The sequence below is a fragment of the Vespa velutina genome, chromosome 1 (assembly GCF_912470025.1).
Source record: "Vespa velutina chromosome 1, iVesVel2.1, whole genome shotgun sequence".
In the NCBI taxonomy this organism is placed as follows: Eukaryota; Metazoa; Arthropoda; class Insecta; order Hymenoptera; family Vespidae; genus Vespa; species Vespa velutina.
In genome coordinates this window covers 3,719,537-3,734,814 of record NC_062188.1, presented here as the reverse complement: position 1 = coordinate 3,734,814, position 15,278 = coordinate 3,719,537, and the positions used below count along the sequence as shown (strand labels likewise).

Genomic DNA, 15,278 nt, shown 5'->3' with positions numbered 1-15,278 from the left:
AAAAAAACAAAAAAAAATTACAAATATCGATTTAGAACAAGTTATACGTATATAATATATAAATCTATATAATATATAAAATATATAATTAACTATTTTCAAAAGTTTTGGCGACATATTATATTACATTGGTCACATACATACACATACGCGCACACATACAAACACACATTAAATTATTTCGTATATTTAAAAATAATCATCTGTATCATATTTTCATTTGTCACAAGTTCTTAGCAAATTAATGAATCTTTAATAAATCTATACATACTTTAGTCTCAAGATTATATCTATTTAGTAGGCTTAAGATTAATATTTCGTAACATACATAAATCCCTTGCGGTTGCTTTACGACCTACTACAGTCTGTATATCGTAAAATCTAAGTAATATGTCCGTTGAAAAGGACTCGGGCAGTGCTTTGAGGAGGCAAGGTACCTAAAAGTAAAAAATTTGTAAAATCATTAAAATCTTTTTTACAATACTTTAAAAAATAAAAGTTGCCGTAGAGAAATAAAAAAAAAATAAAATAAAATAAAATAAAATAAAATCGAATAAAAAACAACGTACTAATGTCTGAGGCATTCCTTGAAGCACGATACGAGTTCTGTCTTTACCACATTGTACCATTAACCGTAAAAATTGTAATATAAAATGAGTCTGTTGAGATACTTCTCCATCTCTGCCAGCAAGGAATGTAAACGTTGTGAATAATCCATTTAAGGCTGACGAAAGGGGATCTCTTAAAATAATTGATTTTTGACCATTAGTTGAATTTTGCGTTTGCGGACTCTGTGAACCAAATATAGGATTTGTATCTCCAGTTTCATTGAGCCTCAAAATTTTATTTGCAGGTACACCTAAAGCATCTAATTCGTCCGCATCTAAATCACGACGAACACGTTTTCTATTGTTTCCACGATATGGATTCGAATTATTATATTCTAATGTTGAAAATATGCAATATACACAAAGCTTTGCTAATATCGATGATTGTGGTTCTACGAGTTCTTCGCTTCTGTAATAAATATTACGAGATAAATATTTCAAAATATTTTGTAAGAGGAATTATATAAACCTTTTTTTTTATATTAAACTTACTGTAACGAATTATATAAATATTGTGGAATGATATGATTTATAAGATCCAGCGTACAATTTTCTATATCAAGATGAAAAATTGCAAATGCTAGGTCTACAGCTTGGTCTAATTCTTCCTGGTATCTATATTTCAAGACTTCTTTGACTATATTTGAAACGAACCATAAAGAGCCACCTGTATTTAATAATAATTCTAATGATTGTGTCGCCTGCATACAAATCCAACCACGTTGATTTATACTATACCAAACGGATTCTAATTGCTCCAATATTGGTTGTCGTGAAATAATACTAGAAACAAAAAAAAAACGGTAGCATTAGAATAAAAATAAAATAATGTTTGTATAGATATATTCAGTAACATTTAAAATCATACCTGTGAGACATTGAAAGAACTTTTGTTTTAGACTGTGTTGGTGGATGTACGTCATATTGCATTTTTCGTATAATTTGAGACATCAAACTAGATCTATTAAAATGTTTACAATAATTATACAATTATTAATAAATAAATATTTTATAATTTTAAGAATGAAAATATCAAGTTATAACAATAATAATATTACTAACCTTTCTTTAAAATTGTCTTGCATTTCCTCACCAGGAAGTGGAGTTAAAAAATGCTGAACCATATTCATAGGTTTCAAAAGTGCATCTTGATGAGTAATACTCATATATGCGCAAAGCCATGCAGCTGCACATACTGGTAAACAGCAAGCAGCTGTACGTAATCCATCTAATGTTCTTTTTACATCACCAGCACCTAATACACCACTTTCCCATGCACAAAGTAGTTCTTTTACTGCTCCCATTGCAGATTGACAAGCAACATGCCATTTTATATTACTAGATTTAAAATCTGGATCTGTTGAATTGATTTGAGCTAAGAGTGTATCTACTCTAGCTGGATCAATATTTTGTAACATTTTTTGAGGAGACTTCGGTTTATTTCGTTCAGGCATACATTCGCGTACCCATTGTTCAAAAAAAGAATCTCCTCCTTCTTCTAAAACTACCTGCAAAATAGAAATATTATGATTTAAAAAATTTAATATATATATATATATATATATATATATATATATATATATATATATATAAATTATGATAGATATAAAACTCACATCAGAACCATAAGTTTGTACAATAGAACAGAGCATTAAAAATGACACATCGAATAACATAGCTCTTGTTGCAGCTGTTTTGCTAGGAACAGGTTCATTGATTTGTTTACTACATTCATTGAATTTAATTAATTTAGTAACAAATGTTTTCAATTTGCCCTCTACTGTAGCAACGGCAAGCATTAATTCAAAACTTTTGCCTGATAAAACTTGATATAACATACTAAGTAATGCCTCGTGAATTTTTGTATAGTCAGCATTAAGAGTCTTTAAAATTCCTGCTAATGTTGGTTCTGCTCTTATAATTACTTTTGGTATAGATGATGTTGGTGTACTGGAAGTTTCTAATTTTTGCAATGCTGCAGTTAATCCTTCTCTGAAATATTATTTACTTGTATATGTCATAAAATATATTAAAATTATACATATACATAAATTTAAAAAATATTTTGATACCTTCTACTGCTCAATTGTTTTGCCTGCTTTTCTGTAACGAGATTCACCTTTTGCAGTTCATTTAATAAACATTCTATGCAGTTACATGAGCATGTAGTATCCATTATATCAAGAAGAGGAGTAAATTGTAATAATAGTTCCAAAGCATCTAAAATATCTTGCGAATATTCATATTTTTCATCTCCTGAAAATAGAAAACATTGTTATAACAATAGAAAGATATCTCAGAAAATTTTGAATTACTTTTTCTTTAATTACCATTCAATGTGGCTGAATGAAGCTCCTTTAGAATAACGGGAACTTTTAAAAATGTAAATGCACCCCATTGTGATTCATTAAATGTACCAGTAACATTATGTAAGCACATTAGACAGGCACGCATTATTTCACAGTAAAGTCTTGCATTTGTATAACTTTTTAAACGTTGTATCATTTGCAATTGATTAACAAACACAGTTGTTTCAGTACTTGGATTTAATAACACTTGAACTGCAAATAATGGCTGCAAACAATGAGTTATAGATTCCATTCTTGATTTTTCAGGTGATAAAGCAAGAATTTCAACTTCCAAGTTGCATAACTTTTTAAGAGATTCTTCTATTGGGACTGATGATTTTAAGTTACTACTTTTTAATAATGTTTCTATTTCTTGACATTTTCTAACCACTACAATGTACAACTCTAAAAACACAAAATAAGATTAGGAAATTAAAACATCATAAACATCATAAACATCATAATATACACACCTTTGTCATCATACTGAGCTAAATACATCATTGCACACAGAAAATCTGAACCAAGCATTTGTTTCAAAATACTGGCTGGTTTATCCATAAGTTCATTTACTTGTTGTGACATAGAATTATTCTGAGGCATTTTATTTAATGTATGCAAATAACATTGTAATAACCAATGCACTATTGATAAAACTGCAGCTGCTAAAAGATCTTCCTCTGGCTTTCCACGGCAAGTTATACCAATCTGAATAGATTCTAAAAACTCTAATAAGCTCACAATACAATGAGGCTTATGAAAACCATCATACTTGCTTATACGTTGTAATACAGCAGCATATGACACTAACTATAAAAAATTATAAGAATTATTAGTAAATTAAATTCATGTAATTTAAACCTATTTAATACAATATAACACTAACCTGAGAACATAAAGAATGTTTTAAATATGATAACACTAATTGATTAGGACCAGGTCCAACTAACGCTTGTTGCAAAATACAATCTGCTAGATTATATACATCTCCACTAACTCCCCTCGGCAAAATCTAAAAGATTAGAATAAAATAATTCTAATAAAAACATGTACTTATAATAACATAAATTAAACTTTTATTAATACGGAAGATAATTCTTACGGTCTTTATATTAATACCCCATTGTAGATCACTCCATCGTTCTCTCCATGCTCTAAGTAACAAAGCTTTTAAGCTACTTGTTTTACTTGTTACTTTTGTCTCCATTACTGATGTTAACAAAAGATTACACATAACTCCTATGAAAGGTGAAATAGATTTAAATAAATATAGAAAAATCACTTATTAAAATTAACTGTTTACTATATTAATATACTTTTGATAAATTAATGAAACAATTTTTATACAAATATATTTTTAATTTGAAAACAACAAAATGATTGATAAATATTATATTATAATAAGAAACATGATTTCTTCGTTAATATTCTTAACCAATATTATTTTTCATAACATAACCTTTAACGTGCATAAGATTTATAATTTCCATTTTTTAAGAGAAATAATTTTTTCTTATTATAATTAATGCATACCACATTTTATATAATAAGATTATTTAACACACAATTACAATTTATATGTTTAACAAATCTTCAAAATATATTATCAAAGTCTTGATCACAGAATTATATTTAACGCCATGTTGTCAACTACCTATTCTCTACTTTAACCATAGAAATACTTCGGCAAAATGTCATCACCTTCCATTCGAAACGTATACAATTTCAACGACACGTACGGATAAAATATGAACTACACACATAGAAGGGAACTGTTTCCACTATACGTACATTGCAATGACCTATACGCTTGCTTGGTTATATCTCTCTCTCGAATTAAAACTATGTAAACATTCACGAAAGTTGCTTCACCCGAATAAAACCAAGAGTAACAGAATACCAATAGATTTTGCATATCGAAAGAAAGAGCTGAAGAGACTAGACCGAAGAACACTTCCCAAAGAAATGGTAATTATAATACATACGAATGATTGTGATTCTAAGCGCGATAGAAAAGTTATCTGTAAATTCCTCTAAGAAATTAATTTATAATTCTACTACATTTAATCATTTTTCTATTGAAGTACGATTTACGATATAAAATACAATTAGAATTAGATTGAGATATAAAGTGCGATTGGAATTAGATTGAAAAAATATTGGAAAAGTAATACAATATGCAGCCATTCGCTCGGTAATACTTGCATTTAAAAATTTACAATTAGACTTTGCAAGTAATACCGACCCAGGTCTCACTACGTGGAAGTTGCTGCATGTGGAGACCCACGGGCTAACGGTGACTCTACTCTAAAATTCGCGTTCCGCGATACCGATCCGCGATACCTTTCCGCTTCAATGCACTGGCTTCTTAACTAACAGGGTATGCGTAGCTTAGCTACAACACACCTCTTACAGATAGCTCCACCATTTGCACCGTCCGCTTCAGACATAACGGATTATTAAGCACATCCGAAATCGTGCTTTCCGAATTTCGAACAAACAAAGCGCACTCCTTAGAAATACTAATCGCGTCGCGACACTCACGTGTGTGTTATAATTACGTAGATTCTACTGTTAAGCCGAAATTCGCGAAGTACCCCCCTCGAAATATCGAAAAAATCAAACGAAGTCCACGGTAGGACCTTTAATCGCGCCCGAACACCCACGCAAGTGTTAGAAAATCGGTGATTCTACTCTACAATTCGCGTTTTCGATTCGAACAATCAAACGTAATATAATCGCGCCCGAGAACACCCACGCCTGTGCCCGCCGACACGCGCGCCAGTGTTCTTCCTATCCTTCCCGTATTCGCGCGTAAAAATCGATGATGAATCCAGGCATGGCGACGAATCATCCGGCGGCAGATGAACTTATCCCTCGATGATCTATACTGTAAAAGAAAAAGTTAAAGAGAAAATAAAAGAACAAAAAAATATATAAAACAAAATAATATATGTATACATATATATAAAATACACATAGAAAATAAATATATATAAATAGATAAGAGAGCTAGGAAAAGAAACGAAAAGAGAAGCAGCATGCACCATTCCATGGGTCCTACCTAAAGCTAATAAATCATAATTAATAAAAATATATTAAAAACATAATTAGAAACATAAACACATAATTAAACACATAATTAAATACATAATTAGAATGAAACAACATAAATAAATATTAAGAATACATAATTAAAAGGAAATAACATATTAATAACATAATTAAAAATGAAACATATGAGGTAGAAACGAGAGCCGGAGAAAGAAAGAGAGCCCCAAAAAGAGAAGAATAGAGAGCCCCAAAAAGATAAGATAAGAAAAACCGTTCTATATGATGCTGAGACAGCAACCCGCACAGAAGCCCTCGCCCACAGGCCCCACCCATGGGTCCCACCCGAAATATATAGAGGATTATTAGTGAGAATAAATTAGAATAAATAGAAATGACAGCGGACATAAAAGAATAATAGATAAATCTTCTTATCGTTTCTGTAGGAAATTATTGTACAATATATTTCTGTTTCATTTCTTTATTCGAAGTATTATTAGCTATATAAAATGAAAATATGTTAATGTTTAGTTGAAATTAGTTTGAAATGATATTGGAAAAGTAATACAGTATGCAGCCATTCGCTCAGTATTACTTGCGTTAAAGTATTTATAATTAGAGTATGCAAGTAATACCGACCCAGGTCTCACTACGTGGAAGTTGCTGCATGTGGAGACCCACGGGTTAACGGTGATTCTAATTTACTCTAAAATCCGCGTTCCGCGAAACCGATCCTTCATGCCTTCCGCCGCTTCGGATATCTAGGGCGACTTAGCTAACAGGAGGTATGTAGCCTTAGCTACAGGGACCCCACTTACAGAGAGCTTTACCGTTCGACTTCCTCGGCTCAGGCATAACGGATTATTATGCACATCTGAATTCGTGCTTCCGAATTTCGAACAATCAAAGCGCGTTAATCGCGTTCGCGACACTCACGTGTGTTATAATTACGTAGATCCTACTGTTCTATCCAAATTCGCGAAGTAATCTAATAGAAATGTTAAAGAAATAAAACGAAGTCCCCGGTAGGATCTTCAATCGCGAACGCGAACATTTACGTGTGTGTTAAAATAACGGTGACTCTAAGTTGAAATCCGAAGTGACATGAGTTAACCGGGATTATGACTCTCGATGATATTTGATCGAGGGATTTTCCCCCGCTTACAAATAACATGATCGTCATAATATCGATCAGCTACATGTACTGCACTACTAGGTGACACCTTTCGCGCACCCCAAATTTCAACACTAAACGGAAGTCCATGATAGGACTTTTAATCGCGCCCGGACACCCACGCAAGTGTTCGGAAAACGGTGACTCTACTCTAAATAAACTAATCGAATATTCGAGCAAACAAAACGAAGTCCCCGGTAGGACTTTTAATCGCGCACGCGAACACTCACGTGAGTGTTAGAATAACGGTGACTCTAAGTTGAAATCCAAAGTGACATAAGTTAACCGGTATTTTGACTTTCGATGTTATTTGGTCGAGGGATTTTCCCCCGCTTACAAATAAGAGGATCGTCATTACATCGGCTAACTACATGTACAGCACTACAAGGCAAGCCGTTCGCGCACCCCGAATTTCAACACTAAACGGAAGTCCATGGTAGGACTTTTAATCGCGCCCGGACACCCACGCAAGTGTTCGGAAAACGGTGACTCTACTCTAAAAAAAACGCGTTCGCGAGATAATCTAATCGAATATTCGAGCAAATATAAACGAAGTCCCCGGTAGGACTTTTAAGTCGCGCCCGCGTTCATTCACGTGAGTGTTAGAAAAACGGTGACTCTACTCTAAATTCGCGTTTTCGATACGAACAATCAAACGTAATATAATCGCGCCCGAGAACACCCACGCCTGTGCCCGCCGACACGCGCGCCAGTGTTCTTCCTATCCTTCCCGTATTCGCGCGTAAAAATCGATGATGAATCGGTGATCCAGACCGGAGAAAACGAAGAAACGGAAAAAATATGAAAAAGAAAAGAAAAGATAGACGAGACCCTCGCGCACATCACAATATTGCTCGATGATCCCTCGATGATCCCTGAAAAATAAAAACAGAAAGAGATAAAATATGAGATATAAAAGAGATCTAGAGAAAGAAAAGCAATCAATAAAAGCAATAACAGCCAGCATAGAAGCTCATACGCATTGATTTTTAATCGCGAGTGTTAGAAAAACGGTAACTGTACTCCAAAAATCGCATTCGCGCGATAAATCGAATTTACTTACATATAAAAAGTCCCCCATAAGACTTTTATCTGCACCGTGAACATCCACGCCTGTGCCCGCCGACGTTCTTCCTATTCTCCTCGTATTCGCGTGTAAAAATCGATGATGAATCGAGCCATGCAACGATGTTTCCGACCGCAGATGAATCCATTCCTCGATGATCTATACTGGAAAAGAAGAAGCTAAGGAGAAAATAAGATAAAGAAAGAAAATATATAAAATAAAACATAATATATATATATATATATATAGATTATAAATAGAATATAATAGAAAATAAATATGTATAAATAAATAAGAAAGCTAGATAAAGAAACGAAGAATAGAAGCAGCTCTGCACGATGCTGAAGAAGCAGCCCGCATCATCCCATGGGTCCTACCTAAGGCATATAAAACATAATTAATAAGAATATATTAATGACATAATTAAAAATATAAATACATAATTAAAAAGAAATAACATAATTAATATTTGAAAAGACATAATAAAAAGAAATAACATAATTAAATTCTGAAAAGACATAATAAAAAAAAATAACATAATTACAATCTGAAAAGACATAATAAAAAGAAATAACATAATTAAAATCTGAAAAGACATAATAAAAAGAAATAACATAATTAAAATCTGAAAAGACATAATAAAAAGAAATAACATAATTAAAATCTGAAAAGACATAATAAAAAGAAATAACATAATTAAATTCTGAAAAGAAATAATGAAAAGAAATAACATATTAATAAGATAATTAAAAACATAATTAAAGAAGAAAAATATGAGATAGAAAAGAGAGCCCCAGAAAGAGAAGAAAATACAAGCAGCACTAGACAATGCTGAGACAGCAACCCGCACAGAGGCCCACACCCATGGCCCCATCACATGGGTCCCACCCGAGACTATAAATCATAATTAATAAGAGTATATTAATGACAAAATTAAAAACATAATTAAAAACGAAAAATATAAGATAGAAAAGAGAGTCGAAAAAAAAATAAAATAGTGCCCCAGAAAGAGAAGAAAGCGAAGTTTTACACGATGCTAAGGCAGTAACCCGCACAGAAGCCCTCCCCCACAGGCCCCCCCGTGGGTCCCACCCGAAATATATAAATGATAATCAATGAGAGTATATAAGAATAAATAGAAATGACAGTGGACATAAAAGAGAGATAGAAAAATTTTTATTTCGTTTCTCTGAGAAATTATTGTACAATAAATTTCTGCTATATTTCTTCTTTTAAAGTATTATTAGCTATAAAGAATGACAATATGTTAATGTTTAGTTGGAATTAGTTTGAAAAGATATTGGAAAAGTAATACAATATGCAGCCATTCGCTCGGTAATACCTGCATTTAAAAATTTACAATTAAACTTTGCAAGTAATACCGACCCAGGTCTCACTACGTGGAAGTTGCTGCATGTGGAGACCCACGGACTGACGGTGACTCTACTCTAAAATCCGCGTTCCGCGATACCGATCCGCGATACCTTTCCGCTTCAATGCACTGGCTTCTTAACTAACAGGGTATGCGTAGCTTTAGCTACAGCACACCTCTTACAGATAGCTCCACCAATTGCACCGTCCGCTTCAGACATAACGGATTATTAAGCACATCCGAATTCGTGCTTTCCGAATTTCGAACAATCAAAGCGCACTCCTTAGAAATACTAATCGCGTCGCGACACTCACGTGTGTGTTATAATTACGTAGATTCTACTGTTAAGCCGAAATACGCGAAGTACCCCCCTCGGAATATCGAAAAAATCAAACGAAGTCCACGGTAGGACCTTCAATCGCGGCCGAACACCCACGCGTGTGTTAGAAAAACGATGATTCTACTCTACAATTCGCGTTTTCGATTCGAACAATCAAACGTAATATAATCGCGCCCGAGAACACCCACGCCTGTGCCCGCCGACACGCGCGCCAGTGTTCTTCCTATCCTTCCCGTATTCGCGAGTAAAAATCGATGATGAATCCTGCCATGTGATGTATCATCCGGCCGTTGAACCTATCCCTCGATGACCTATACTGTAAAAGAAAAAGATAATGAGGAAATAAAAGAACAAAAAAATATATAAAACAGAATAATATATATGTACATATATAAAATACAAATAGAAAATAAATATATATAAATCGATTAGAGACCTAGATAAAAAAAGGAAAAGAGAAGCAGCATGCATCATTCCATGGTTCCTACCTAAAACTTATAAATCATAATTAATAACATAATTAATAACATAATTAAAAACATAAACGCATAATTAAACATATAATTAAATATATAATTAGAAAGAAACAACATAAATAAATATTAAAAATACATAAATAACATATTAATAACATAATTGAAAACATAATTAAAAATGAAAAATATGAGATAGAAACGAGAGCAGGATATAAAAAAGAGAGCCCCAGAAAGAGAAGAATAGAGAGCCCCGAAAAGATCAGACAAGAGAAACAGCTTTATATGATGCTGAGACAGCAACCCGCACAGAAGCCCTCCCCCACAGGCCCCACCCGTGGGTCCCACCCGAGATATATAAATGATAATCAATGAGAGTATATAAGAATAAATAGAAATGACAGTGGACATAAAAGAGAGATAGAAAAATTTTTATTTCGTTTCTCTGAGAAATTATTGTACAATAGATTTCTGCTATATTTCTTCTTTTGAAGTATTATTAGCTATATAAAATGAAAATATGTTAATGTTTAGTTGGAATTAGATTGAAAAGATAATGGAAAAGTTGTACAATATGCAGCCATTAGCTCGGTAAAACTTGCATTTAAAAATTTATAATTAGAATTTGCAAGTAATACCGACCCAGGTCTCACTACGTGGAAGTTGCTGCATGTGGAGACCCACGGACTGACGGTGACTCTACTCTAAAATCCGCGTTCCGCGATACCGATCCGCGATACCTTTCCGCTTCAATGCACTGGCTTCTTAACTAACAGGGTATGCGTAGCTTTAGCTACAGCACACCTCTTACAGATAGCTCCACCAATTGCACCGTCCGCTTCAGACATAACGGATTATTAAGCACATCCGAATTCGTGCTTTCCGAATTTCGAACAATCAAAGCGCACACCTTAGAAATACTAATCGCGTCGCGACACTCACGTGTGTGTTATAATTACGTAGATTCTACTGTTAAGCCGAAATACGCGAAGTACCCCCCTCGAAATATCGAAAAAATCAAACGAAGTCCACGGTAGGACCTTTAATCGCGCCCGAACACCCACGCAAGTGTTAGAAAATCGGTGATTCTACTCTACAATTCGCGTTTTCGATTCGAACAATCAAACGTAATATAATCGCGCCCGAGAACACCCACGCCTGTGCCCGCCGACACGCGCGCCAGTGTTCTTCCTATCCTTCCCGTATTCGCGCGTAAAAATCGATGATGAATCCTGCCATGTGATGTATCATCCGGCCGCTGTTGAACCTATCCCTCGATGACCTATACTGTAAAAGAAAAAGATAAAGAGGAAATAAAAGAACAAAAAAATATATAAAACAGAATAATATATATGTACATATATAAAATACAAATAGAAAATAAATATATATAAATAGATGAGACCTAGAAAAAGAAACAAGAGATGCAGCATTATAAATCATAATCATAAACATAATCAAAAACATAATCAAAAACATAATTAAACACATAATTAAATATATAATTAGAAAGAAACAACATAAATAAATATTAAAAATACATAAATAACATATTAATAACATAATTGAAAACATAATTAAAAATGAAAAATATGAGATAGAAACAAGAGCCGGATATAAAAAAGAGAGCCCCAGAAAGAGAAGAATAGAGAGCCCCAAAAAGATCAGACAAGAGAAACAGCTTTATATGATGCTGAGACAGCAACCCGCACAGAAGCCCTCCCCCACAGGCCCCACCCGTGGGTCCCACCCGAGATATATAAGTGATAATCAATGAGAGTATATAAGAATAAATAGAAATGACAGTGGACATAAAAGAGAGATAGAAAAATTTTCTTTTCGTTTCTCTGAGAAATTATTGTACAATAGATTTCTGCTATATTTCTTCTTTTGAAGTATTATTAGCTATATAAAACGAAAATATGTTAACGTTTAGTTGGCATTAGATTGAAAAGATAATGGAAAAGTTGTACAATATGCAGCCATTTGCTCGATAATACTTGTATTATAAGATTTATAATTAGACTTTGCAAGTATTAACGACCCAGGTCTCACTACGTGGAAGTTGCTGCATGTGGAGACCCACGGGCTAACGGTGATTCTAATTTACTCTAAAATCCGCGTTCCGCGATACCGATCCCTTATGCCTTTCGCTTCGGATATTTTGGGCATGGTTCAAAGCTAACAGGAAGTATCTAGCCTTAGCTACAGGGACCCCACTTACAGAAAGCTTTACCGTTCAACACCCTCGGCTCAGGCATAACGGATTATTAAGCACATCTGAATTCGTGCTTCCGAATTTCGAACAATCAAAGCGCATTTATCGCGTTCGCGGCACTCACGTGTGTTATAATTACGTAGATTCTACTGTTCTATCCAAATTCGCGAAGTAATCTAATCGAAATGTCGAAGAAACAAAACGAAGTCCCCGGTAGGACTTTCAATCGCGCACGCGAACACTCACGTGTGTGTTAGAATAACGGTGACTCTAAGTTGAAATCCGAAGCGTACCCCGAATTTCAACACTAAAACGAAGTCCATGATAGGACTTTTAATCGCGCCCGGACACCCACGCAAGTGTTCGGAAAACGGTGACTCTACTCTAAATAAACTAATCGAATATTCGAGCAAACAAAACGAAGTCCCCGGTAGGACTTTTAATCGCGCACGCGAACACTCACGTGAGTGTTAGAATAACGGTGACTCTAAGTTGAAATCCAAAGTGACATTAGTTAACCGGTATTTAGACTTCCGATGATATTTGCGGAGGGTTTTTACCCCTTCACACAAATATGAGAATTATCATAATACCAGCTAGTTATGTACAGCACTACAAGGCAAGCCGTTCGCGCACCCCGAATTTCAACACTAAAACGAAGTCCATGATAGGACTTTTTATCGCGCCCGGACACCCACGCAAGTATTCGGAAAACGGTGACTCTACTCTAAAAAAACGCGTTCGCGAGGTAATCTAATCGAATATTCGAGCAAATATAAACGAAGTCCCCGGTAGGACTTTTAAGTCGCGCCCGCGTTCATTCACGTGAGTGTTAGAAAAACGGTGATTCTACTCTAAATTCGCGTTTTCGATACGAACAACCAAACGAAGTTTAATCGCGCCCGAGAACACCCACGCTTGTGCACGTCGACACGCGCGCCAGTGTTCTTCCTATCCTTCCCGTATTCGCGCGTAAAAATCGATGATGGATCCTCCCATGCGATGTATCATCCGGCCGCAGGTGGACCCTATCCCTTGATGATCTATCCTGGAAAAGAAAAAGATAAGGAGAAAGCAAGAGAAAGAAAAAAGGAAGAAAATAGAAGATAATATGTACATAGAATATAAATAAAAAATAAATAAAATAGAAAGTAAATATATATAAATAGATAAGAGAGTTGCAGAAAGATGAGAAAATAGAAGCAACTCTGCACGATGTTGAAACAGCAGACCGCATCATCACATGGCTCCCACCTAAAACATTAATCATAATTAATAAAAATATATTAGTACCATAATTAAAACCATAATAAAAAATATAATTAAAACCATAATAAAAAACATAATTAAAAACATTATTAAACAAGAAAAATATGAGTAATAAAAGAGAGCTGCTGAAAGATAAGAAAATAGAAGGTCCTACCTAATACTTAAAAATTAAAATTAATAAGAACATATTAATAACAAACCTAAAAACATAAAAACATAATTAAAAAGAAATAACAAATAAATATTTAAAAAACATAATTAAAAAGAAATAACATTATCATATTCTGAAAAGACATAATAAAAAGAAATAACATATTAATAACACAATTAAAAATATAATTAAAGAAGAAAAATATGAGATAGAAAAGCAAGCTGCAAAAAGATAAGAAAATAGAAGCAGCTCTTCATGACGCTGAAATAGCAGCCCGCATCTTCTAATGGTTCCTACCTAAAACCTATAAATCATAATTAATAAAAATATATTAAAAACATAATTAAAAGGAAATAACAAATAAATATTAAAGAAACATAATTAAAAATAAATAACATAATAAAAATCTGAAAAGAAATAACATATTAATAACATAATTAAAAATAAATAACATAATAAAAATCTGAAAAGAAATAACATATTAATAACATAATTAAAAACATAATTAAAGAAGAAAAATATTAGATAGAAAAGAAAGCTGCAGAAAGATAAAAAAATAGATGCAGCTCTACACGATGCTGAGACAGCAACCCGCACAGAAGCCCACACCCATGTCCCCATCCCATGGGTCCCACCCGAGACTTATAAATCATAATTAATAATAGTAAATCAGTATGAAAAATATGAAATAGAAAAGAGAGCCCCAGAAAGAGAAAAAAAGAGAAGCAGCTCTATAAGATGCTGAAACAGTAACCCGCACAGAGGCCCACACCCATGGGCCCATCCCATGGGTCCCACCCGAGACTTATAAATCATAATTAATAATAGTAAATCAGTATGAAAAATATGAAATAAAAAAGAGAGCCCCAGAAAGAGAAAAAAAGAGAAGCAGCTCTATAAAATGCTGAAACAGTAACCCGCACAGAGGCCCACGCCCATGGGCCCATCCTATGGGTCCCATCCGAGACTTATAAATCATAATTAATAATAGTAAATTAGTATGAAAAATATGAAATAGAAAAGAGAGCCCCAGAAAGAGAAAAAAAGAGAAGCAGCTCTATAAGATGCTGAAACCCGCACAGAGGCCCATGTGCCCATTCCATGGGTCCCACCCGAGATATATAAAGGATGAGATTAAATTAGATATATAGAAATGACAGTGAAGAAAGTTTTCTGTGCGATAGTATATCTATTAATCAATAGTTTAT

General features: G+C 33.8%; 1 protein-coding gene across 3 annotated transcripts; it reads right to left on the bottom strand.

Moving 5' to 3' along the window:
• Positions 1 to 97: 97 nt before the first annotated feature.
• LOC124947344 (mediator of RNA polymerase II transcription subunit 24) lies at positions 98 to 4,648 on the bottom strand. 3 transcript variants are annotated; one of them, XM_047489395.1, is made up of 12 exons: positions 4,528 to 4,648; positions 4,059 to 4,195; positions 3,843 to 3,968; positions 3,430 to 3,766; positions 2,939 to 3,361; positions 2,681 to 2,864; positions 2,225 to 2,600; positions 1,671 to 2,116; positions 1,477 to 1,569; positions 1,101 to 1,391; positions 570 to 1,017; positions 98 to 437 (listed from the first exon to the last, which is right to left on the bottom strand). In XM_047489395.1, exons 2-12 carry the CDS (start codon positions 4,188 to 4,190, stop codon positions 291 to 293), a joined length of 3,003 nt encoding a protein of 1,000 aa, XP_047345351.1. In that variant the 5' UTR covers positions 4,191 to 4,195; positions 4,528 to 4,648; the 3' UTR covers positions 98 to 290. The 3 variants fall into 3 exon arrangements, with proteins under 3 accessions (XP_047345351.1, XP_047345357.1, XP_047345364.1); XM_047489401.1 differs by having other exon boundaries at positions 4,490 to 4,641; XM_047489408.1 differs by having other exon boundaries at positions 297 to 1,017.
• Between the last annotated feature and the right edge of the window lie 10,630 nt (positions 4,649 to 15,278).